Below are 27,086 nucleotides of genomic sequence, written 5' to 3'. Positions count from 1 at the left end.
TACTAGTAAACTGTTGATTAAAATAATAATGATTGTCCTTGTTATGATTTTATAATAAATATTCCATTTTAGCTTTAATTCTATGCATCGAATCTGTTTAGATACTAATTATCTCGTGCCTACTAAAATTCATTATTTTTGGAATTTTCCACTGCCTACTATTATTCCGATGCCTACTATTATTAATTCATTTGGAATTTTCCACTCCCTACTATTATTCCAGTGCCTACTATTATTCGGGTCTTCATAGTACTTCTCGTTGGCAAGTGATCATGCATTATCCTAATGTGAAAACATTTTTTGTGCATCATTTTGGGAATATTTTGAAGGGAAGACAAAAGCAAACAACCTTCGATAGGTTGCATCAGGGTGGATGCGGGACAAATAGAGCCAACCCGGGAGAAGAAAGGTATACATATTAAATACAAAATTAGAATTAAGTTTAGTGTAATATTAGATTCAAATATTTTGAGTGTGAGTCGTAATCCAAGTTCATTTAAATTTGTTTATATTATGTTACGAGTGCGTTGTCTTGCAACAAGTCTCTCTCCCTGCCTTCTCTCCCCTCCGCAAAATCCATCTAATTTTAGTACTAATAAACCACTAGTTATTTGTTACTTTGTTAAAAGATGGCAAATTAGAACAAATAAAAAAAAAAATTCCAATCCAATATCCTGTTTTTGGTGTTTTTCAATGGGTTGGAACAAATTAATTTGTTTTTAGTTCATTTCGATGGGAAACGTTCATTTGAGTTACGAGTAAATCGACATATGAGCTCCGTTCCGGAACGCATTAAGCTCGTATTTTGAGGTACTACTGTATTTATTTTATTGTAAGTAATTGTAAATCGATATAAAATGTAAAAAAATAATAATAATAATGTACGACAATTTAAATCACACTGTTATTGTCATGTTTTTACATTAATTTAAATGTTGTATTTTTACAACCCATTGAAAAAGTACATAGGGATGAAAATAAGTTTATTTTTGTGTTTGAGTTCTTCTATGTGCGTTGTACAGTCTGTAATTCCAACATGTGTCACGCTGAAGTCGCACTTGTATGTTCTGCAATGTGAAAATGTTGGTCATTTTGGCGATGTGTTCAACATGGGATATGTTGTCAATAAACTTGAATGAGAGTGCCTGCGTTTCTTATTAGAAGTTTCATCCAAATTGCCATTAATTTTGCACCTACCTCGAGCCTATCCCAGGTGACTATGGGAAACGGACAACCATTCATGCTCACACTCATAGCTAGGGGGAATTTAAACATTTCAACCAGTCTGCACTGCATGTTTTTGCGATGTGCGAGGAAATGGAAGTACCTGGAGAAAAACCATGCAGGCTCCACACAGTGAGGACCAACCTGGGATCAAATCTATCGCTCTACAACTGTGAGGTCCATATTTTAACCACTCAGGCACTGTGCAGCCTAAACAGAGATAAACAACCATTCACGCTCACACCTATACCTAGGGGCAATTTAAAGTGTTCAAATTGTTTTTGGGGAGGAAACCAGAGTACCCAGAGGAAACCCACACAGGCCCAGTGTGAACATGCAAACTCCACACAGGTGGACTGACCTGGATTTGAATCCAGGATCCCAGAGCTGTGAAGCCGACATGCTAACCACTCACAACCCGGGCCGTCCACGTGATGGACATCAAAGGAAAATTAGGCACAAAGGATGCCAAAGTGGGCAAAAAAACATTGTGGCATAGAATATTGAATTTTTTTAAATGTCAAACATTGGGCGGCCTCACAGCTCTGGGGTACTAGGTTCAAATCCAAGTTGGTCCACCTTTGTGGAGTTTGCATGTTCTCCCTGGGCTTGTGTGGGTTTTCTCTGGGTACTCCACCGATCTAGAGTGTACCCCGCCTCTGGCCTGGAGACAGCTGGGATTGGCTCCAGCACCCCATGCGACCCCAAAGCGATTCAGAAAATGAGATGTTAAGCATTGTTTTGATTTTTTTTAAAGTATATTCACACACGTAGAGAGAAAATAACTGCTACTATATGCTCGAATTGTTTGTGAAAGTTTGTGTTGCTAAGCCAACAGTTTTGTCTTTATTTATTTATTTTCAAAAATCTGCCTCGTGTTAAGAGGAGCGTTGCGGGGATTTAGGAGTTAAAGAAGGGCGTTCTACTTGCTAATTCCCATATCTGCCACATGGCGGGGACTGGAGGAGATTGCTCTGCTGTCTACCCATCTTGAGCCTTTCGACTGCTACTAAATTGTTCTCGGTGTCTGTCGTGCTGGAGCGTGGAAGTCGTGCAGTCCAGTCAAAACCAACTCTGCGCTCACAGGAGATAGAAGCCACACGTAATAGCTTTCAACTACACACTCAGCGGCAACTTTTCGGTAAGTAGTAAAGACTTTTCCAATCTGGTGTGGATTTTGGACATGAAAAACGGGTTCTACTGTTCCCCAACACGTGATTGTATGCCTCAAGCGTGTCGGATACAAACTCAACTGATGAGCGCCTGATGGAATGTTTGAAAAACAAAAAAAGAATCTATTTTAATGTCGTCTGGTGGTGGTGGTGATGTGGCGCGTTGTAATCTAAATGGTTCAACTCCAGTGGATTTTGTTCACGCTGTCCTTATCATTTAGATTCCCTTTTATTTATCCCGTATTCGGGAAATTCAGTTTGTAGCCGGAAAAGATAATGTAGTCCCCATGAAAATAATTATTTCTCAATTTCATGTGTATTGGCGTGTGGGACGGTGTGTGCAAATATCTAAGTCTTCGTAGTGACTATTTTTGGTAATATTAACATTTTTTTTCATACATTTTTGGCTTACATGATCGAAATGTGAATGTTCGTTCTCAATTCTAATTATATATCACTCATTTTATCTCATTCCATTTTCTGAACCGCTATATCCTCACTAGGGTAGCGAGGGGTGCTGGAGCCTATCCCAGCTGACCATGGGCCAGAGGCCTTCATTTGGTGGTCAGCCAATCACAGGGCACAAGGAGACAAACAACCATTCAAGCTCACACTCTTACATAGGGGCAATCTAGAGTGTCCAATCAGCCTACCATGCATGACTTTTGAATGTGGGAGGAAACCCAAATGCCCAGGGAAAACCCACACAGGCCTGGGGAAAACCTGCAAACTCCACACAGGTCTGGATTTGAACCCAGGTCCCCCACTGTGAGGCCAACGCGCACTAACCACTCAAGCTGCTGGGCCGCAATTTTGATCATATCATTATCATTTTAAAATCATTCATCATTATTGTAAGTTTTTAATAAGATTTAAATGAATATAGAACTAAAAACCAAAATGTACAAAATTACTATACATAGAATTAGAGCCCCAATAAGTTCTTGTTGTTAATAATTCATTGTAATTACGTCATTTCTGCCACTGATTCCAGGAAATGTCCAAACTATTTGACTGGGATGTCGGCAGCGATTATTTGTTATTTGTTACCTGCCGTTCCTAAAGTAAAAGTCATTATCTGTCCCCCGTGGTAGCCAATGAGATAAATGAGTGCCCTATGAAGGGTTAAATGACCAAGGAAGCTCTTTGGATATTTTGTTCTAATACCTGGATTTTTCATGTTAACAACAATAATAAATCTTAAGTGATGTGGTTAAATGTCTATTGCTCCTGGTTACACTAAATTTGCTCTAAATTTAGTAGTAAATAGTACAGTGGTACCTTGAAATATGAGCCGAATGGGAGACTGAGCTCGTATGTCGATTTACTCGTATCTCAAATCAACGTTTTCCCTAGAAATGAACTAAATACAAATTAATTTGTTCCCACCCTCTGAAAAAAAATACCCCAAAAACAGGATATTACAATGGAATAACATGTTTTATTGGTTTTAATTCACCATCTACTAACATAGTAACAAATAACTAGTGGTTATGATGTTTAATTATAAAATGAGGCAATATTCTATACATCGGGGAGTATTAACGGATCCGCTCGTAACGTAACATAAACTTTAAATTTAACTTGATTGAACTTGGACTCCTTTTCGCACTTAAAAAAGTTTTAATCTTACATTACACTAAATTTAAACCTTGTGCAATAACCAAGGCAAAGAGGCTCGTATTCCACCGCGGCTTTCGGGACGAACTTTCTGCTTCTCCATACGTATTGACGAGCCAGCTCAGTCACGCATATACTAGTAATTTTTTTCGAGTATTTCTTGCTTAATATCGCTTGTCATCATATGCCTTTTCTTCGTAATACCATTATTGCACCAGCTTGCTCTGAATCTGTTGTTTCCCTTAATTCTGCACTGACTAATGCAAAAAAAAAAAAAAAAAAACATGGAAAAACTGTGATGCTCCGCCCAGTGCTTGTAGAGATCTTTGCACGAGGGAGATGCGGAGAGACACAGTACAGTGAAATCAAAAGTAGCGGCATGGCCAACTGGCTGTCTCAAATGCTTTTATCTGAAGGTAAATATTTCCTCCGAATTTTACTCTTATCACAAATTCCTCGTATGTCAGGGCACTTCTATGTCGAGGTATTACTGTATATAGTTTGAGAAATTATCATAATCCAAATACAACAAATACCCATATTTTAATTTGTCTTGAATCAAGTGGTAAAGAGGTTGTGGTCAAGAAATATAATAAAAACATTTGGTGAAACATGTTCTACTAATATAATACTGGAAAAAATACTCATTGGAGCAGAGTTCTTATAAATATTATTGATTTTTGCCGCTTTATTTGCCAAGTATGGAGTAGTTATGAGGACCAACTGGATATAGATGAAAATGTGGGTCAGCATTGAAAATTATGGCATCACAGTTAAGCCCCAAATTTTCCCCCACAGGGTTCCGGACCTCACATGGCATCCTATACTGTGCAGCAACCCCCCCTAACATCTGAGGCTATAAATCAGGGTTTTCTTCCCCCCCAGTGTGACCTTAATTATCTTTCCATATCCAGCAAACAGAGATGTTGTCTGGATTAAGCTGTGCAAGAGTTCACAGCTGTTGCTGGTTACATTTTGGAGACATCCATGCAGCTTCTGGTCTAAATGAGTTTAATGTAGTAATTCCTTGTTTGAGTTCAACCCGATAGTGTAACAACTGCTGAACTGCCTAAAACAAGAGACTTAACTGTGACAAAACAAAAGTACATAACCCGTTTCCCCTGTTTGTTGGAATTGCCCCAGAGCTGTGTGAATTCAATGTTATCCAAGCTCCTCCTTACAGTTTTTTTCCCAACAAACAAGGCAGAACTAAGCGCAATATTGCCATAGATTGAGGTTGTCATTTGTTTAATTGTAAATACAGTGAACCCTCGCGACTTCGCGTTTCACTTATCGCTGCCTGCAGAGCTTTGCGGATTTTTTTCAGGAAAAAAAAAAAGATTAAACAAAAAATTAAAGATATTAAATTTAAATTCTAAATTACATCGTCCTACAAGGTGTGGAAACAAAATATTCAATTAGAATTAGTAATTTCATCATTTTATAAAGTTTAAAACACAAAAAATGCACGTATGCGCAAAGCATCATGGGGGATCACGGCCGCGTCACGGCCGCTTCACTTCCGCATCACGGCGTTTCACTTCCGCATCACGGCGTTTCACTTCCGCATCACGGGCATAAACGCAAGCTGATTGGGCAGCTGAATGTACTCGACTCCCCATTGGATCATTCACCACGGATGCCCTTTCTCAGTCCACGCCTATCTCGTGCTATACAGTATGCTTGTCGCCTAGTTAAGCGTAAAAGTTTTGTGAAGCCCTTCGTGATGCCTCCCAGACACTCTCCATGCACTGGTGATTTGGATCCGTGATTGTAGGGCAAAGCAAATCAGCCTGGACCTTGATTTATTGATTCATGTCCAAACCGGAAATGTTTTTGTCATTCAATTCAAAATAACCAGTGGCTGAGTTAAGTGACGCTAATGCTAACCCTCTAAAGCAGTGGTCTCAAACCGGTTCCACATAGGACCGCTTTGGGTCCTGGTTTTTATTCCAACCGATCCAGTGCTGACATTTTAACCAATCAAGTGTCTTTAAAAAAAGTAGCACCTGACTCTAATTAACTGATTGCACTTGCAAAAGGTATCCTTGTTGAGTTGGAATGAAAACCTGCACCCACTGCGGCCCTTTGAGGACCGGTTTGAGACCACTGCTCTAAAGTGAATGTGATACGTCGACTCCCCAAACCAAAGTTAAATAAGAACTGCACTTCTTATTTAGTTGGAGTACCGTATTTAATCGAGTGTAGTGAGCACTCGGGTATAACGCCTACCCATAATTTGTGACTAAAACTTTGTATATATTTTTTTTTCCAGAAGGACAGAAGTGACAGAAATTTAAAGTCAGATTTGTGCATATTCTAGTGACATTTATTAAGAATGTTTATGTGTGGATATCAATCATAAAATTTAATGATTTATATATCAGGGATATCAAACTCAGTTTGGTTCGGGAGCCACATTAATGCCTAAAACTAGATTTCCTGTGGGCCGGACCACTTGATTTTTGCCCCAAAAGTTCACTTACTGGCCGCCATTGACGGCATTAGACGTCAATGGCACTGAAAGATGAGCTTCCCCACTCAGTTTAAATGGATTGGTATTCTTTACTATGTCAATAGAAGCCAATGAGTTAAATTTGTGTCATTTTGGTGTACTTACGGGTCACTGTACATTTGGGATAGTTTCCGATTGAATTTGAGAGACTTTGCCAGGATGCTTCTTGCTTGCGTCAGTTGGTACTGATTTTAGGGTAGTTCTGGGTTACTTCCTGTTTGTTTCGGGAGATTTTAACATTCCTTATTAACCCATTGGCTGCCAATGAAGGTGCCGATTTGACGGCAGGGAGCGAATGAACGCTGGTCACAAACATCTGGTTTACGGTGCGCTTGTCGAAGAAAATCCAAGTATTTAATTCTGTACGTACAGTATGATTGAGCTCCAAAGTACTTGTTAGGTATAACAACTCCTAGCGGGCCACTTCTGGCCCGTGGGTCGCATGTTTGACACCACTGCTATAGATCATTTATGGATAGTAGAAATGCACTTTCTGATGGCAGGTGTGTTTTTATGTTGCGCACAGTGGTTCTCAGTGTGGTCAGGGAGGTTTAGAGTGTCCAATCAGCCTACCATGCATGTCTTTGGAAGGTGGGAGGAAACTGGAGTACCCAGAGAAAACACACGCAGGCCCGGGGAGAAGATGCAAACTCCAAACAGGTGGACCGACCTGGACTTGTACCCAGGACCCCAGAGCTGTGAGGCTAACGCGCTAACCACTCGCTCCACCAGGCCACCCATCCAAATCATACATAATAATATATTTACAAACAGTCATTATTTCTTCTGCCTTGTTGCATTTGATGTCTTATTCTTGCAATGTGAAAATCCTCCTAAGCTGTGTTCCATATTGTGTCACTGGAGAAGTTTTAGTTTGAATTGTTTAGTGGAGTGCTTTAAAGTTCAAGTTCAGTCACACCCTGCAATGATTGAGTGTTTCACCCATTTTTAGATTGCCATATGTCTTCACGTAATTATTTTATTAAAACAAAATGCAATAGAAAATTACATGTTTAAGAAAGGAATCCTAAAAGTATTTGTACACAACAATATTGTCAATCATTGGGTTTTTGATACATGCCAATCTATTTGTATTCAGCAGTTCTCTGTCAACTTGTCAAAGGTGACAAATTTATAACAACATACCGTTTTTACTCGCATATAAGCCGTCCCCTTAAAATTGCCTTAAATTGTTGAATTTTACAATTTGTTGTCTATAAGCCGCCCCATGATACCCAATTTTCACCTCCATATTTATGGTTTTAATAGGTAGTACAAATGTGTTACTTTGAAGGGAAAATCTTAAGAAAAACACATGGCCAGTCAGAGCAAGCTTATAACTGCGGTGGGATGGCGACGCCCTGAGCGAGCGGTGGCAAGCACACCTGAGTTTTTTCACCTTTTATGCAAGATTTCATTCGGAGACGTCAAAATTAATTTGGTTAAGTGTTTTATCTATTTATATTTTTCTATTTTGAAATGTTTTACCGTATCGGTCGCATTGTCTTGCGTTATGGTGTAATGCCGTTTCATCTTTGTCACCATGCAGTTTCGTGCATGTCAAGTCTTTTATGCGCATATAAGCCGTACACAGGTCTCAGTCTTTTTTTTACAGCGACAAATGCGGCTTATATGCGAGTAAATGTGGTATTTAATACACAATGTTTCCTGCGCAACAAGATGGCTCTTAGTGAATTGAGTGTGGCAACTTAAAAGTGGTGGCCCAGCTATTATCTTGACATTTCTACTTTCTGCTGCTTCAAGTGACCTCAGATGCCTGGTTTAACTCTTGAGCATATGCCATATCACATGGTTACGCTCCAAAAGATAATAATATAGTGTGCAAAGTGTGGGGTAAATGGACCATCAGGTTGTGTCAGGTCTCAAAGTGGAAAGTTGCATATTTCGCCCATCTGCTGTTGTCTTTTTCGAGAAGAGCTGTAAGAATGAAGCAACGCACTGCGGCTCAAATTCTCCCTTTAGTTACATGAGAGAATAATGCTTGAAAGCTTCCATTGTTTTGGAAACCAGTTGGGGTGGGAGGGAGACTGCAAGCTGTACTATTGAGAGTGGGTAAATGGCATTGTCATCAGGTGGAGACAAGACTTGACTGGTTGTTTATCGTTCTGACTGAGCAGCCAATATAGATAGATGTTCACCAATCAAATGTATTGTTTATTTCAACAGAGTTTATACAGAGTGCTTTTGAACATTTACAATCACTAAAATTGGGGAACAAAGGAGGATGGATATTGTGTGCAGTTAAAAATGATTTTTGGTGAGTAAAATATGGCTATATTCCTAAATAATATTTCAATTGTGGGCCAAGTTCTGGTATCTGAAAAGCTCTAGTGTTTGTATTTAAGCTCCAGTGTTTGTATTTAATCACTAAATGCTGCTGGAAAGTGGATTTTACCCCATTTTAGTGCAATTTTTGCCGTTTGCGTATGGGCATATCGACGTTCACCGCTGTCTTTTTCCGGGAAAATCACTCCCCGGCCCGGTTGTAATGTCTGAAAAGCACGGCAAGACACTCGTTTCATAACATTAACAAATTTAAATGGACTTGGATTACGTTGCACATACAAAAAGAAATTTAATCTAACCTTATACTGAACTTAATTCTAATTTTGTATTAAAGTTTGATAACTTTCTTGTCCCGGAATGGCTCTATTTTCCCCACCTCCACACTGTCTTTCACATGCAACCTAGATGTTTTCTTTTATATTCCCTTCAAAATATTTCCAAAATGATGCACACAAATGTCCTCACAATAGGATAACACACGACCACTTGCCAAAGAGAAGTAATATATACTCCTCGTATCCAACATTTGCTGTGTGACAGGAAAAAAAAAACACTAGAAAAAAATGCAACGCTCCGCCCAGTGCTCGTAGATATGTTATAGACGAAAGAGATGCTACAAAAAAGACAGTGCGCTAAAATAATTTCTCGTATCTCGAAATTTGTCTCGTATCTAGAGATAATTATTTGCTTGAAATTTTACTCATATATATCGAAATGCTCGTATGTCGGGGTGCTCATATGTCGAGGTACCACTGTAGATATTGCATAGATATGGCTGAAGAGTTGATAATTTGATTCAGAAGACTGAGGAGCGAGACATGGAAAACAGATTGGGTAGGTGCCATCCAGGACCAAAGTTAGTGACCCCTGCATTAGATGTTTGTCCTGTCTTATACAAAAAGTGCTGCAAGTTTTTTGGTGACTACTTTAGAACAAGTAATCAAATCAATTCTGTAATTTCATTTAACACCTAAGATTGTGACTCATTGTTTCCATGGTTTTTCTAATGAAACAAACTAAACCGCCGTTTGGACCAACTTGTTCAACTGGGTTGTGTGTCATTGTTGCATCATTAAACTGGAAATGTAGAACTAAAAGGAGTGAGATGCCATTGGTCTTTATTTATGACTGCAATGCAAACATTGTTGTATTTCATGGACTAGTACAAGTATTATTTAATGATACGCGTAATGGGCTTCTAAAAAGAAAAACAACTGAAAATGTCATTAAATGTGCTGGATATCCATCCACCAACCACTATATTGACTTAATCAATTGAGATCCAATACAAGTAATCTAACGTTACATTGCATGACATCCAATCAGTCTTTTTGCCACAAGCAATTCATTTGCGAAGACAATATCTCATCTGATCACATTTATTGAACCACTTTATCCTCATTAGTGTCACGGGGCGTGCTGGAGCCTATCCCTGTTGACTTCTGGCTAAAGGCGGGGACACCCTGAATTGGTGGCCAGCCGATCACAGGGCATAATGAGACGGACAACCATGCAGTCACACCCGTACCAAGGGGCAATTTAGAGTGTCCAATCAGCCTACCATGCATGTTTTTGGAATGTGTACCCAAAGGAAATCCACGCAGGCCTGGGGAGAACATGCAAATTCCACACAGGTGGACAATTGAAAAAACTCACTTGTGCCTGTCAATGCCCGCTCAGGCCGTCGCCATCTTACGTAGGGTAACGCCATCTTTTCCAAGGTGCCGCCGTCTTACCTACTTAAAGGTGGCAGACACAAGTAGATGTGTTCGTAGCGTTTACCATGTCAGCAAATCCCAATTATTATTAAGCTGTACTTGTTTGTAGTTTTTCTGCCATGGTTACAAAAACAAAGCTATTGGTAATGTGAATAGAATCCTGCCATGTTGTGACGGGCATGTGCATAAAACAGACGTTACGTTTTCACTGTTTACTTAAGTAAATATGGCGACCTTTGTGAACATTAGTGCTGATACATTTTAGCATTTTTAAGGATTTTGTGCTTAAATCAACACTCAGTGAGTCAAGTAGAGTATCAACACTGTAACAGTGACCCATTTCCACTGAAGAAAATATGGGTCATGTACATGGCTCTCACACTATGGGAGTTGACTGCCGCAGGATAACTGAATGCAGGCCTCCAACCTTTCGCCAGATTTTTATAGATTTATTGGCGATTGAAAGAGTATTATTGTACGGAGTGTGAAAGGGTTATGTGTAGATGACATTGGAGGAAAACCGACTGAGCCTGTTCATGATTTGCAAATCAATAATTCTGTGGAGCAAAACATAAATGCTATTTAGAATGATTGTTGCATTTCACTATATTAAAATACATTTCAACGGTTTGTAATGTGGGAAACTGTATTTGCATAAATTTGTCCCATTTAACATTTTGATTTCAATTCTCCAAAAGTAGTTTATGTTATTGTGTGTATTTTGGCAGTTTCTTTAATACTGTTAATCATCTAATTAGGACATTTGATTGCTGTTTTTTACTTGGATATTTATTTTAGTTCAGAACCTGCTAGTTCAACATATTGGTTGTATGCAATGGCGACACGCCTCCTTCTGTGAGCACTTGTTCAGTTTCAACTGGTTTTGCAAGTTTAATCTTACAGATTTGAGCCTGCACTTTATTTTCGCTCATTCTTGTGAAAGGTTTTACCAAAGCGTTATCATCCTGTCTCCAATTTGAGTACCTAACAATCACGATATTTTGCTTTAAAATAAGAGTTGAGAAAAATTCCCTGTACAGATTTTCAAAGATTCTTCCAATTTGACTGTTAGCTACTGTGTCACTTTTTGGTGAACTCCTCGTACTAAAAGAAATATCCTGTTGAGACTTGACAGATGTTTGCATATTTCTCTGAATGACTAGCACAGACATGTTACATGTTTTGAAACACAAACCCTAAAACAAGTAAGTCTTATCCTAAAAACAAATCATCCTCTTTATTTTACCTAAATACCTTTCTGGTCAAGGACATACCAGTTTTTTTTTTTAAACAATTATACATGTTTTACATTCATATATTTACACTAACTGGTTTTCCTTTTGGAACAAATTTGATTCAATGTGCTGGTTGATAGATCTGAAAATACAACTTCAGGCGCAGGTTAAGAAAGAGTGAGATCAATTTAATAGGAAATAGGTTTATTACCGGACTGCAGGACGGGGAGAGAGCTCAAAGAGCTGCGAACAGCTCACAGTCTGTCGTCGTCGCAACTTTCTCTCTGAATGAACAGTGGGTCAGTCTTCATATAAGAAGACAGGGTAATATTTCTAAGACAGAGATGTAGGACAGAGTTTATGTAAACAAAACATTGGGCTAATATGGTTAGACATTTGCAGGTTTAAGTTGTATGCAAACACAATATTTTTATAACTCACACAAACTGCCGCAGTCTATCTTATATTGCGCTATTCGAACAAACAGTTACAAAGCGAGTTGGCCACATCGCACAATACAAGCAAACAATTGCAAACCCTGTTAGCCAGCCTATCTTACATTTCGCGAGGCGAACAAACAATTGCAAGGCTGGCAAGTTAGCCTGTTTTACATTTCACAATGTGAACAAACAATTGCAAGGCTGGCTAGTTAGCCTGTTTTACATTTCACAATGTGAACAAACAATTGCAAGGCCAGCTAGTTAGCCTATCCTACATTCCACTGCCTTTAGAAACAATTGTAAAACCAGTTTGGCCACATGGCTCGACATGGACAAACAATTATTAAGCCAGTTGGCAGGTCTATCCCACACTGGTATTCTTATGCAGTTATTTGTTATGCTTTGAGAGCTTCGCACTCTCACAAAAACAATGTTGGGTACTCATGGTCTCTTTCCTTCACAGATAAGCATCATGGGGAAAGGCTGCGTGACGGCGATCAAGTACTTCTTGTTCCTTTTCAACCTCATTTTCTTTGTGAGTAGTATTACATATTTGTTTCATCTTCAAATGTATTGATGAATCTCCAGAACACTTGTCAAAAATATTTCAACAGGCATGTCTCTTAAATAGTGTTTTCACTGTAAAGCAATCTTCAATTCAATTTCAGTATTTAATATCAACAGAGCAAGATAAAACACCCCCCAGATTAACTGAATTATTTTCACTTGTCATCTAATTATTTAGCTGAAATAAAGATAACAACAAATGCCAAACATTTAACAGGATTTGATCAGGAGTGTCCCGTATTTTCACCCGATAGCGCGCAGTCTCAGTTGCGGGTATCTTTTCAGTTTTTTGTCAATACATAGTGCGCTTCGTGGGAAAAAGCGCTAGCATGAAACTAGGCCATCTTAGCTATGTTATACTAGCTGCTAGTGTATGTTAGGCTAGCCGCTAGCATATGTTAGGCTAGCCACTAGCGTATTTTAGGCTAACCGCTTGCATATGTAGGGATAGCCGCTAGCGTATGTAGGGATAGCCGCTAGCGTATGTAGGGATAGCCGCTAGCGTATGTAGGGATAGCCGTTAGCGTATGTTAGGCTAGCCGCGAGCGTATGTTAGGCTAGCCACTAGCATATGTTAGGCTAGCCGGTAGCGTATGTTAGGCTAGCAGGTAAAAGATACACTCTGATATAACGAGTTTGGCGCTCAACATGCTATGCTCCACTGTCAGTCAGAGTGTATTCCGGGAACTTGATTCCAGCTTTGGCAAAAGCTCGAACAATCGTGCTGCCCGACACTTGAGCCCAGTCATCCACAATCCATTGTAATTCGTGACATGCATCTCTTCCAAGCCTTTGATTCTCCTCGCTATTATTTCGGCATCGGCAATTCATTCCACATCGTCATGTAACTCCACGCTGCCTGCCTGAACTACAATGTTGGCTATCCGTGTGCAATCCGTTAGCAATCCAGTAGCAATCGGTTAGTAATCCGTTAGCAATCTGTTAGCAAAGATGTTAAATTGTGTTCGATACATGGCTTCAGTGAATTATCCAAGCATTCACACCCGCATTGTGTTGTCATTCACGCCAGGCATTTCCTCTGTATAACTCTAATATGCTGTTCCTTTAAGTATTGAGTTTATGTGAGGGTTAAAAGCGCTGCAAGCACATGGAAGTCAAATGCCGTGCAACTCCCCTGGGATGTTTTGAATGGATTTACCGTAATGATGGGGATGCGTGGGGAGGATTTTTTTAGGGTGAACGTCTGCTGGGTTGTTCGCAATAAGTAGCGTGCCGGCAAGAAATAAAACCAGTCACCGAAGTGGTCAGGGCCTTACAAAAATTGAGTTTAGTGCACAGACAAAACGCACCGACCGATTGGGGGCATCGACCATTTTAGAGAAAAGTTTGACAAATTTAGACAAAGTGCGCCCTTAAGGTGGGAAAACACAGTACTCAAAATCAATTTTTAGCAGGACAGTGTTAACTTAAAAGTTCTTTGGTCTGTGGATCATTTCAGACCAGAGTGTAAAGTTAGCAGGTTTTGCAGAGGGTTGCAAGCATATAATTTTGATACTGAGGTTTCTTTCCCAAATCCGACGACATATATTTGTTAGTATATTTATTTATAAAACTCTTGTCTTGAAAATGTGTTTCTTGCCCAAAGTCAGCTGGAATAAGTCAAAAATGGTAAATTGAACTCCCTGAACATTTTACTAATGTTTTCATCAATTTCAAAATTTCCTCACTACAACAAGAACAGCAAATCACAGAATATTGACCGATTTTGCATCAAAGCTGGACAAATGAATACTGCTTGAATCTACAGTTAGAGCATGTTGTTCAATCTTCATAATGCCTGTCTTTTATTTTCTAATTTTAGCTTCTTGGCGCTGTCATCATGGGTTTTGGATTATGGCTTCTTCTCGACAATCAAAGCTTCTTACTTGTCCTCAGTAAGTCCTAAATTAAAAATATTATTTTCATGCCAGGAAAGCATCCGTGTTTTTTTGTGAAGTTTTTTTTCACTGTCATAGAGGACAAGTCTAGTCTCACAACATATAAGGCACAGTTGTCTTGCAATCGCTCCTAGGAGAATAGAAAAATACTTTCCTCTCCAATTTTATGAAGTCTGCTTTCCACATGTATTTGTTTAGTACTTTCGGTCACACCAAGCCATTTCTTTGAGCTTTCATTCTTCTTTTGTTAAACGAACGATTTGATCGTTTCACGGCATCACATGAGCACTACCGTAATGCCGCAAGTCAAGAGGAGGCACTATAAAGCATAATTGGTTTTCACATTTATACATTGTTATACAGATTGTTGAATGTCTGAAACAATCGCTACTGTGCGTGCCAAACTAAGCATACCATGTGCATTACAATTGCTTTGCAATTGCTCACATGCTTTATAAAGTATTAATATGTATTCATACTATTTTCATATTCATACTTGACTTGTATCTTCTTCAATGTTTATTTATATTTTATACTATTTTGAGTGTGTGCATGTATGTTCATATTTCTCCTTATTCCCTGCGATTGGCTGGTCACCAATTTCATGGTGTCCCCCGCCTGGTGCGTGTAGTTGGCTGTGCTAGGCTCCAGCACCAGCCACAACAGTTGAGGATAAGCAGTATGGAGAAAAAAAATGAATAGGCTCCATTTAATTCTTTATTCGTACTACTTGTGTATTATGTTTATATATACACAATAACCGTTGAAAAAAGTAGCTTAACTAATGCATGTTACAGAACCCTGAAATCTTTGTTATACCTATTAAACACGTCCAGCATGGGCTAAGTTATTTCTCCTTCCTCCCATCAGCTGTCAGGCTCTTTAACTTAAAAAAGGCTGTGGGTTAGGACCTCCTGAATTCGGATACAGTATAGATGTGATTCTATATATATGTATGTGTATGTATATATATATATCTCAGCAACACAGTTACCTATTTATATATTTATTCATGTATCTATTTATTAACTTACTATTAAGTACCTATTTGTGTATAATGCCTTTCCTATTCCTGCATCCTCACCCTCTTCCTATTGCAACAAAGAAATTTCCCGATTACGGGATGAATAAAGTTATCCAATCCAATCCAATAACCAAAACAGCATTGTACAGTACCAGTCTTTCAATTCCTCTCTCCAAAAATAAACATTGCTCCTCTGGTTTACTTTCCATTTGCACAATGGCCTCAATCTACTATACTTATCCTGATCTAAAGTTAAATTTTTAAGTGTGCCATCTGACTACAGCCTGTTACTATTTGTGCTAGATATTTTAGACCAGATTCGAATCAGGTCAAGTTTTTTACATTACTCTGGAAAACCTGACATAAATGTACCTTTCAGGGCAATCTGAATGATTGCTCAAGTCTCCCACTCGAAATGGGTTCGACATCTAACACCCTCAGTGTCACAGAAACAAGCATTTACCGCCATTCCTCCCACATTAGATTTATTAGAAGCCTATCATTGTCAGGCAATGAGTTAAATATACATGTATTGTCATCCTTCACCACTCAGCGGCTTCAACATTTGCAGTTTCACTTTATATTACGTATACAAATAAATGCTCATAAGTGTAAAAATTCACAGTGAAAGACCACTTCCACGTCTTCAGCTTGCCAATAGTGTTTTTAAATTCGTTTTGTTACCTGACATGTTTAGTCAGGCGAGTACAGTAATCCCTCGAATACCGAGAACAATAGACTCATGGCCACAAGAGGACGAAGGACCTCCACTAAAACTTGCATTTACCTGTTTTGGATTGTTATCGAGCAGAGAGTAACTCTTTTCACTGTGAGTACAGTATTTAAAGTACAGTCGAACCTTGTGATACGACCGCCTCGCCATACGACATTCTAGTCTTACGACGAAAATATCGATCGAATAATTCGCCCGAGATACGATCAAAATTTTGTGATGCGACCTTTTTTGCTTTTTTATGTATAAAACATTTCTACGACCACTGGGCGGACTTTGCATATCCCCACCCGCTGGTTGGGCACATTTACAGGTCAAAAATATTACTATGGATCGGCAGAGTTCTGCAAAGAAAAGGCGTTGACTATGGACATGAAACGCGAAAGAATTGAAAAATGAGTGGGGTATGTGATACTGAGCTCGCTAGGCAATACGAGAGGAATAGAAAATAAAAACAGCATATGAAAATGTGCCCTGTGCTGCTGAAATATCTCCCCCCCCTCGGCCATTATAGATGTAATACCGGCCAGATGGTGGCAAGAGCTGGTTCTACCAGGGATGAATATCTTGAGTCATTTGTTTGCATATAAAAAAAAACTAAAACTTTCATACCTAGAGGCATTCATAAGTAGAAGTATGACCGTATAATTGAAATAATAGTGGTGATCCTACTTTGCAGTTTTTCGATTATTGCGGCCATGTCTTGTCATAATTACCCGCGAAATTCGGGGGAATACTATATATAGGCTGAAGGCTGCCCTCTACTGGTTACTTATCCATAGACAACTCGTAACACACTGGCCACAAGAATTCCGCACTGCACTGTGCTGGCAGAAGATTGCCCTTTATTGGTTAACCCCTAACTATAATTTCACAATTAATTAATTAGCCCAGATGAACAAAAGATTCCCGATAGATAAATAGATAGAGGTCAACGAGAACAAAATCAACAACTTGAGGGGTGACTCGACAGGCTTTCATTCTGTAATAGAAGTCAATTTAATTGATTCTGATTAATTAAAATCTGGTCAAAAATATCTGTCCATATTTGGAGCCATAACTAGAAAGTAGTTTTTACACATTTAAAATTGCATTGCAATTAATATTATGTACGCATTGATAGATTGATCAATATATCTGTATATTTATATTTTAATACTACTTTTTAAATGAAGTTATTCCAAATGAAGAAGCATAAAAAGAGACTGTCTCGTGTCTTACATCAGGAAACTACATAGAAGAGTGAGAACAAGCAGAAGCAGTGTTCACAAGACTGAAAATCTTAGTCAAATGAAGACGATGATGTGCAAGTAATGAGAACGTACACTATGCAGTCAGGGAGAGAGTGTGTTGTTGTCTTGTAAGAGATGAGGACACTCGTCTCTTGTCAGTGGCATCGCTGCAGGTGTCCTCCAGTCATACAGTGAAGCCTTTTTCCTCTGCCCAGCATCAAAATGCATCACATCAGCCCAGTGCGCTCACTGCCTTACTCACCACTGCACTCGTCATTAGTCTGGTGACGGAGAGGCAGAGAGCGTGAGCAATATCTTGCCAGAGATCGTAGATGCCGTCATACCTTGGAAAAACACACAAACTAAAGGGATAAATTACAGTAGACAGATTTTCTGCAGAGACCTAAGTAGTGACAGTGTTGTCAATGGCACAATTCAGCAAATGTGGGTGGGAATTTGTGTGTGCAATTAAGTCAGACTTTTGCCAGTCAAATGTTATCGTCTCTGTGCCCAGTCAAAAGCCTTAACATATGCTTTCATTGGCAGCACCATAAATGAAAAGAATCTCATGTATCTTTTGTTGTTTTTAAATGCAGTCAATCAGTTCATTAACAATAAATTTGATAAATAGGGCACAATTGAACACAGATTTTTTTCCATGGATGATATGACACATGGATAGCTGTGTTTCACAAGTGTCTCAAATGTAAAATTATCAAGTGTTTCGTAAGTCAAGACTTACAAGTCAATTATATTTATTCCAAGCGCATAAATAACAACTTTACCTCTTTCATTAAATCAGGGATTGTTTACATTTATGGCCTTGCAGCACAATTTTTCTTGGACAAAGTTGCCAACAAAGTTTTCCCATTGCCCAAACGAATATAATTTGTCTTGATTTATTACATTTACATTCAATAACTAAATCAAATTACTTTAAGGTCAAAGTTAACAAAATGAATGATGATAATTATTATCATAATGAAGGGATAAAAAAACAGAATGCAAAAGTAAATTTTTCTAAACAAAAGAATAACTAGAAATTAAACCTTCAAACAGGGGTCTCCTATCCACAAGGACCTCTGTGGGTCCACCGTCCTCAAGCTTTAAAAAACAAGAACAAACCTGATGTTTTGACAGATTCATTTTAAACAGAGAATAGTGTTTTTAAATTCATTTCGTTACCTGACATGTTTAGTCAGGCGAGTACAGTAATCCCTCGAATACCGCGAACAATAGACTCATGGTCACAGGAGAATGAAAGACTTGTACTAAAACTCTCATTTACCTGTTTTGGATTCTTATCAAGTGGAGAGCAACTATTTTCACTGTGAGTACAGTATTTAAAGTAGTTACATTTTTAAATATATAAATTATATTTATACATTAATATATTAGTTTTTTGACATGTTTATAGCTGTAATATTGAATAAATCTACACTTTTTGATAATTGTACTAGTGTACTTGTATTTCTCTATTGGCGCAAAAACATGTATTGGATTGGAATGGATAACTTTATTCATCCCGTATTCGGCAAATTACACTGTGGCAGTAGACAGAACAGCAAAGCAAAAGCACTAAGTACAAGCAAATCAAAGTAAATGGAATCATCAAAATTGTTGTATTTATGATGGGCTGATCCTACTTGGCGTTTCTTCGTTTGCCATGTCTGGTCTACATTAATCACAATATTTGAGGGAATACTGTAACTGGTTTGTAAATTCTGACTAGTTAGCTTATCCTTTCCTTGCAGATGACTCCATAGCTGTCAAGGCCGCTTGCTACATCCTGATTGGAGTCGGAACTTTCTCCATGCTTATGGGCTTCATTGGCTGCTTGGGAGCTATTTATGAAATCCGCTGTCTGCTTGGCCTCGTAAGTGGAGAATTTAAGTGATATCAACTTTGACACAGACATTTTCTTTGAGTGAAGGTGTACACATCCAGAGATACCAAAAGTTATCATAAAACGTGCCTCTGAGTATGTTAGCTGTTGATTGATTAGGGCAAATAGGCTTCATGTTTTCTTATTGTGTATTCATTCCTTCCTTTTAGTACTTCACCTGCCTCTTGTTGATCCTCATTGCTGAGATTGTTGCAGGCACCCTTATCTATTTTCAGAAGGGTGCGGTGAGTAACATACTATTTGGTTGCGTCCACACCCATTTACATACAGCAATCAACTCTAATGGAAAGTATGTAGATTTGAAGTCCAACAACTTGATAGTTAAATGGAGTAAAATGGAGGGAAATTGGTTTGCAGCGCCTCCTGGTGTCTATTGAACAAGCAAAAATGGCAACAGTAGTTTTTTCCACTCATAGTATATATATATTGGGCGTTGGATGATAAGATCTAAAAACTATTCTTTTATAAAAACAAACCGTTCTGTATTAAACACACTCATTGTAAACAAGGGCTTTTTGGGCTAGTTTTTCTCACAATTTCAATCTACTTATAATAAGAAATTTTGGTAAATGGGATTGTCCTTATTCCATTGTTTAAATAAGCATAAAACAGACACCATTAAAACATTAAATCAATTATGTTGTTGTTGACAAAATATGAATATATTTTTAAAGGTTAACATTTCTAATACCGAAAGGAATTTCAAAATCATGATTGTGAAGCATAAACATGATTTTTCCATGTCTTTAAACAATCTAGATATTCAAGCTGAAATTCCTGGCAGGTTTTCTAGCTAGTAAAATGGTAGAAAACATTTTCTACACTGTGTGTTTAATTGCACATTTTTACTGTGCCCAACGTGCCTTAAAGTAACTCGCATTCACCCATCCCCACGCACATTCATACCCCAATTTGTAAAGCACCGATTCATTTAAATTAATGAGAAATGAGTAAAGAATTCATTTTCTTTTATGAATATAGCAATTTAAGCATTGTTAGACGGGACTAGAGAATAGTCTTTGTCAATCATTTTGAGCCCAAAAAGAAAATCATATAAATATTGAACGAAAACATTCTTTGACATGCCACATACAGAGAGGGGATGCACTACATAAGAAGATATAACACTCTAACTGTGTTCCTTCCAGTTAAATGAAGAGATGTCGAAGATTGTATCCAAGGTCTTGGACAATTATTCAGAGAACTCAACCACACACCAGGCATGGGACTTCATTCAGAGAAATGTAAGTGAACTTGTGTTCTCCGTTCCAACCTATGATATTTAAAAGCGAGTTTTCTCATTTTATATCGTAAAATATGTTACTGACACCACTTGCATTCAGTGCCAGATGAAAAAAAAAAGCTAGTACAGTGATAACTTGAGACACAAGCTTAATGCGTTCTGGGACCGAGCTCGTATGTCGATTTACACGTATCTCAAATCAACGTTTTCCATAGAAATGAACCAAATACAAATTAATTAGTTCCAACCCTCTGAAAAAAACACCTAAAACAAGATATTTGAATGGGGAAAACATTTTTATTTGTTCTAATTTGCCATCTACACAGAGTAACAAATAACTAGTGGTTATGCTGTTTAATACTACTAAAATTAGATGGATTTCGTGGAGGGGATAGAGAAAGGGACAGAGAGAGAGAGAGAGCAAGAGAGACTTTTTGCACAGCAACACGCTCGTAACATAAAATAAGCAAATTTAAATGAACTTGGATTACGATGCAGATACACTTAAAAATAAATTTAATCTAACCTTAAACAAAATGTTATTCTAGTTTTGTTTTAAGTTTTTTATACGTTTCTTCTTTTAGGTTAGCTCAATTTGCTCTGCCTCCACTCTGACTTTCAGATGCAACCTATCGAGGGTTGTTTGCTTTTGTATTCCCTTCAAAATATTCCGAAAATGATGCACACAAATGTCGTCACAATAGGATAACACATGAGCACTTGCCAATGAGAAGTAGTACATACGCCATTCGCACTGACTAACGGGGAAAAAAACCTGGAAAAAATGCAACGCTCTGCCCAGTGCTCGTAGAAACATTACACGAGGGAGTTGCGACCAGAAAGACAGTAATTTTGTTATGAGCAGCCTCTCGCATCCGCTGTATGCTCATATATCAAAATTTGTCTCGTATCTCAAGATAAATATTTGCCCGAAATTTTACACGTATCTCAAATTGCTCTTATGTCGGGGCACTCGTATGTCAAGGTATTGCTGTATAGATTTTGTAAGGTCGTCAAGTATCTGAACTGAATAATAATTTGTGAGCTTGGTAGCTAGTTAAATAAAGACTAGAACAAGCAAATCAAGGACTTTTTTCCCTAGTCTGTGAGAACCTACATGGCAATACATTGCAGCCAATAACAGGAATAAGAGTTTGAAGCAGGCAAGGCTGCTATTTAATGCAAATGACTCCTGGAGAGGTGGTACATGGCAGCTCTATTCGTGGAAAAGTCTTACAGTTTGTAACTATTTATTGAAAGTCAAGTGTCCCAGTTGTGACTCCTTCGGAAATGTTGGATTTTTTTTAACTCGCTCAAGTGATTTTTAAATCACAAGATGTCTTGAGAAGCGTTTCATTCCTGTTCTCTGCAGATGGAATGCTGTGGCTGGAATGGTCAAGGCGACTGGAACAAGAACCCGGTTATCATCAACAGCTCTCAGCTTCTGTTTCCCTGCTCGTGCCAAAACATCTCCCTTGCTGCCGGAAACGTCTCTGAGAGTGGATTTTGTGAGGCTCAGACACCTGACTGGCCTGTATATGACACGGTAACATGCTTGTTGCTATTCTTTAGTCTGACATAATATCTGTGGTTTCCATTGAGAGTGAAAGCATTGCTTTTCCCCACAGGGTTGCGCCGTCAGCGTTGAGAACTGGCTTCTTACCAACATTGGAGTCGTCCTGGGAATATGTATTGCAATCGCTTTTATTGAGGTATGCAGGGAACCTTACTAGAAATTCAAATCTGGCTGTTGCGCAATGGTTGGATCATTCGAGATTTTCATGGCATTTTGGTTACACGTATCTCGAAAAATAAGTGTTCATTCTTCTGAATTCCTGAACGTCATACATAGCAATAAACTATCAAAGATAGTATTTTTTTAACAACCTGACAATAGTATTTCATATGTACAATATTTGGTATAAAGACAGTAACGGGGTTGCAAAACTACTGTTAGCTTTTTCTCCAGAGTAGCCGGTAGCTCATTAATGGGCAAACTACGGCCCACGGGCCACATTCGACCCGCAAGGCTATTTAATCCGGCCCGCCGACGTTGTCCAAATAATGTTTTTTTTCCCCCCCCAAGATGGCGCCGTCACGCGGAAGCCAGTGGCAGTAGCTCTGTCCACCCTTATTTGTTTTTTATGTTTTACAGCCCTTCTATCTTTTTTAAATGACATTTTAATATATCTTAATAGATTCCTTTTTACTTTACTTTGTACTTTATACTTTTTACCTTAATGATGAGTATGTTAATACTTTAGTCCTTTTTTTCTGTTTATGTTTCATATGCACTGTTAACGGATGCAGTTTTTTATATGTATCTTATCTTGTGCTGACCCATCTGTCAAATTTTTAAAGTCAATGTGGCCCCCGTGCCGAAAAGTTTGCCCACCCCTACGCTAGCTCTTCAACAAGCTGTTTTTGCTGACCAAAAGGAAAAACGTATTATTTATTCATTCATTCATCTTCCATATTTCCCATCCTCGAAAGGGTTGCGGGGGTTGCTGGAGCCTAACCCAGCTGTCTTCGGGCGAAAGTCAGACCAGCCTTGACTGGTCGCCAGTCAGTTGTTGGGCACACAGAGAGACAGACAACCACTCACTTCCATTGAGTTGGAATCAAACCCACACTGCCTGTACTAAAGTCAGGTGGAAGAACCACCGCATGTCAGGTGGCCAAACTTATGGAACTATAAAAATAATCAGTATCGTAATCTCAAGCTGGTGCAGTGAAGGGTAGTGCGAAGAAAAGGCGTATGATAACAATCGATATTAAGCACAAAATAATAAAAAATCGTGTTTAGTGAATTTGATGATGTGTGTGTGTTTATATATATATATATATATATATATATATATATATATATATATATATATATATATATATATATATATATATATATATATATATATATATATATGTATGTATGTGTGTGTGTGTATATATGTATATATATGTATACATATGTATATATATGTATATACATGCATACATAGATACACACACACACATTCACCAAAGACATGTTTTATTATTTTGTGCACAATAACAGTTTTCATCATACGCCTTTTCTTCGCATTACCCTTCCTTGCACTAGCTTGCTTTAGATCCATTATTTCCCTCAATTCTGCAAAAAATGCTTTGCTCCACCCAGTGCTCGTAGAGATCTTTAGACGAGGGATAAGCGGCCCCCTTGGCTGTCTCGTCTGCTCGTATCTCAGAATTGTCTCACGGCAAATAAACTTACTCGGCAACGGCAGCCTTTAATATTTCATGCATGGATTCATTTTCAATTTGAAAGTTGTGATTTAAAATATCTCAATTCCGGAATTATCGTATCATAGGTTCACTTTGGCTGCCATTATTCATCTTATTTTTTCTCTCTGGCAGCTACTTGGGATGACTCTGGCCATCTGCTTGTGCAAGAACGTTCACAGGGAGGATTACACTAAAGTGCCAAAGTACTGAAGTTTACCACGTTGAATTCGGCTTGAACTGAAGCTAACGTGGCATTTTCCACTTAATTTGAGGTCAAATGTTTTTTCCAAATGTAAAATTATGTGTTAGCTTTACATTTAGTTATATACTTCTTTTGAGGTATGTTTTTCTCAGACCAGTCTTGCTTGACGCACTTTAGAATTGTTTTGCTCTTAAATTTATGATCTGAGAGCTATGTTGCAAATGTTTTGACTGTATTAAAAGAGCCTGGTTTGGTGGAAAAAAAAGAGAACAACAAAGAAGGAAGGTTGAACTTAAAATCACATCAAATATTGTGATGACAGTAATATTAATGGATTAATGGTGAATTGTATGTTTGCTATCACATTCTCAAATTTGTTTCAATTCTTCCAAATGTTTTTTAGGGGGCTCTACAGCTTATTTATACACGTACATATACATACACACACACCAGCATTGTGTATAATTGTATTACTTTGTATATAATTTCATTTATTTCTTTGAACATGACCCTGCAGTACTTCCATGTTTATCAATGCAAGCTGGTTACTCCTTTTACTTTCAAAGGTTTCTCATTCTCCTCTTTTGTACTTTTTGCCAATAACATAAGTAATTTGTTACTAAGGAAAAACACTTTTGTAATTTGTTTCCAATGATAGCACTCGCAGTTTGTCTTGAGCGAGCATGAACATAATTGTGATACAAAGACAATGTTACTAAAAATGTTGGGGAAAAATGTTTTTAAAGCTTGCATGAAGAAATAGAAGAGAAGTGATTTGTCGTTGTGTTTAGAAAAATTTGGAAAGTCTTCCATAAGGTAGTTATTTCGTAACCAGACAAAACTGGTATTTTATTTCGTATAAAATTGTCATCCACTATTCATGTACAGTCACTATAAACAAAGCTTTATTTACACTTAAACCTGTAATGCTTTTCTTAAGGTTATGTGTTTTTGTAACAATGCAAAAGGACCGGTTGTGAAGCTGGCTAAGTAGTTTTGTACTCATATTATTAATTCTCTTCTGTTTTCTTTGCCAATAAATTTATTCCTATTGGATGTCAATTATCAATACTTGACCCCTTGATCTGTTGTGTTGCTTAATGAGTTTTTAAAAAGGGAATCCTGCTGGAGTTCATTTTACAAAGCAGTTTAAATAAAGTCCAACTCTGAACTCAAAGTTAAGAGAACGCACCTTGCACAATATCACGCTTGTCAACTTTTCTAGTGAAGTCTCTTGAGTTTGTGTTGCAGCATCAGGGCTTCGGAGGTCATCTGTCCAGTTTGAACAGATGTGACCTCTGTCCAACCAGTCTAACCGACCAGTAAAACAATGATTTAGGGAAGCAATAATTCGGTCTATTTCCTATGGTATGCTGAATAATGAATGTTGTTTCCTATTCAAACAGCAATAAATGAACAAACCAATGGTGATACACATGGCCTTCATATTGTAGTAGCACCTCTGGTCAGTTTGTTGTGCTGTCCATTGAAGAATCTGCCAGTATTGAATAGACAAAATTCCCTAGAAAAGCTTAGACGAGTCAGTGTGTGAGGTTAACTCATATTCTGCCATTGACGGAAATAGGCGTCCAATCCATTTTCATTGGGCGATTGGCAGTTAAAGAGCCCATTCATTCACTGCGCTTGTCAACAGCACATTTCAACCAGAGGTTCCACTTTAAATGAATCTGTCGTCTGGCGACTGTATATGAACTACACTTGAAATTGAGTTAGATTTATTGGATAAAGGACTACAAATTATTATACATGTAAATATGTAAGATTACAGCCACAGGTTAATTTCCTTTATGAAATTAATAACCCACCGCTGCTTTAATATTAAACCTTTTTAAAGTACATTCTGAGAACACAACATTTTGAGAGAGAGCGAATCTGGCGACATTCTCTGTTCGACAAAATGAACACAAACAATAATGCATTGTAAAAAGAAAAGGTTCTTCTTTTTTCTAAATTTGCTAAATGGTTGTAGTGGTTATGCCCAATGTTTCTGCAATAGCTCTGATTGTTTTTTTCCCCCTTTATGTACTTACAACTTCAAAACAGTTTACTTTTATCCCTTAGACTGCCCTATGGGCTATAAGCTTGATTAACAAAATCAGAAATGCAGTTTTCACTGGTGAAACCCATAGTTAAGAAAGGACCATTTAATGTCCCTCCAATCAATCGAAAATGCAACACAATCTCAATTCTGCGACAGCGTGCACTATATGTTGATTTCAGGGCAGCCCGACGGAGTGACAGGAGGGCACGTCGACCTCACAGCTCTGGGGTCCTGGGTTCAAAGCCTGGTCGGTGCACCAGTGTGGTTTACATGTTCTCCCTGGGCCTGCATGGGTTTTCTCTGGGTACTCACATTTCCTCCCACATTGTAAAGACACGCATGGTAAGCTGATAGGACACAATTACCCCTAGGTATGAGTCTGAGAGGGAATGGTTGTCCGTCTCCTCGTGCCCTACTGGCCACCAATTCAGGGTGTCCCCCAGCTGGTGCATGTAGTCAGCTGGAATAGGCTCCAGCACCCCCATGACCCTATTGAGGATAAAGCAGTTCAGAAAATAAATGAGTGAATGTTTATTTCACTCATTGCACATTTTTAAACCTTTTTATAATGCATTTACAATCGATTGTTGGACAGTTTGCTCCCTCTTAAGTCTTTTCTTATTTGAACCAACAAAAAATATGGTTAAACACAAATTTCAATTTGGATGAAGACCAGTAAATCCAGCTTTCTTACATTTGCAACAGTACTAATGATAGAGATGGTTGT

General features: G+C 38.3%; 1 protein-coding gene across 1 annotated transcript; it reads left to right on the top strand.

Annotated features, from left to right (window-relative positions):
- Positions 1-2,165: 2,165 nt before the first annotated feature.
- LOC144194580 (CD82 antigen-like) lies at positions 2,166-25,366 on the top strand. Its single transcript, XM_077713737.1, has 9 exons — positions 2,166-2,365; positions 12,695-12,766; positions 14,621-14,693; positions 19,440-19,561; positions 19,741-19,815; positions 20,740-20,835; positions 22,207-22,380; positions 22,463-22,546; positions 24,228-25,366. Exons 2-9 carry the CDS (start codon positions 12,704-12,706, stop codon positions 24,303-24,305), a joined length of 765 nt encoding a protein of 254 aa, XP_077569863.1. The 5' UTR covers positions 2,166-2,365; positions 12,695-12,703; the 3' UTR covers positions 24,306-25,366.
- Positions 25,367-27,086: the final 1,720 nt, after the last annotated feature.

The sequence above is a fragment of the Stigmatopora nigra genome, chromosome 3, assembly GCF_051989575.1.
Source record: "Stigmatopora nigra isolate UIUO_SnigA chromosome 3, RoL_Snig_1.1, whole genome shotgun sequence".
In the NCBI taxonomy this organism is placed as follows: domain Eukaryota; kingdom Metazoa; phylum Chordata; class Actinopteri; order Syngnathiformes; family Syngnathidae; genus Stigmatopora; species Stigmatopora nigra.
This window is presented reverse-complemented; position numbering and strand designations above follow the sequence as displayed.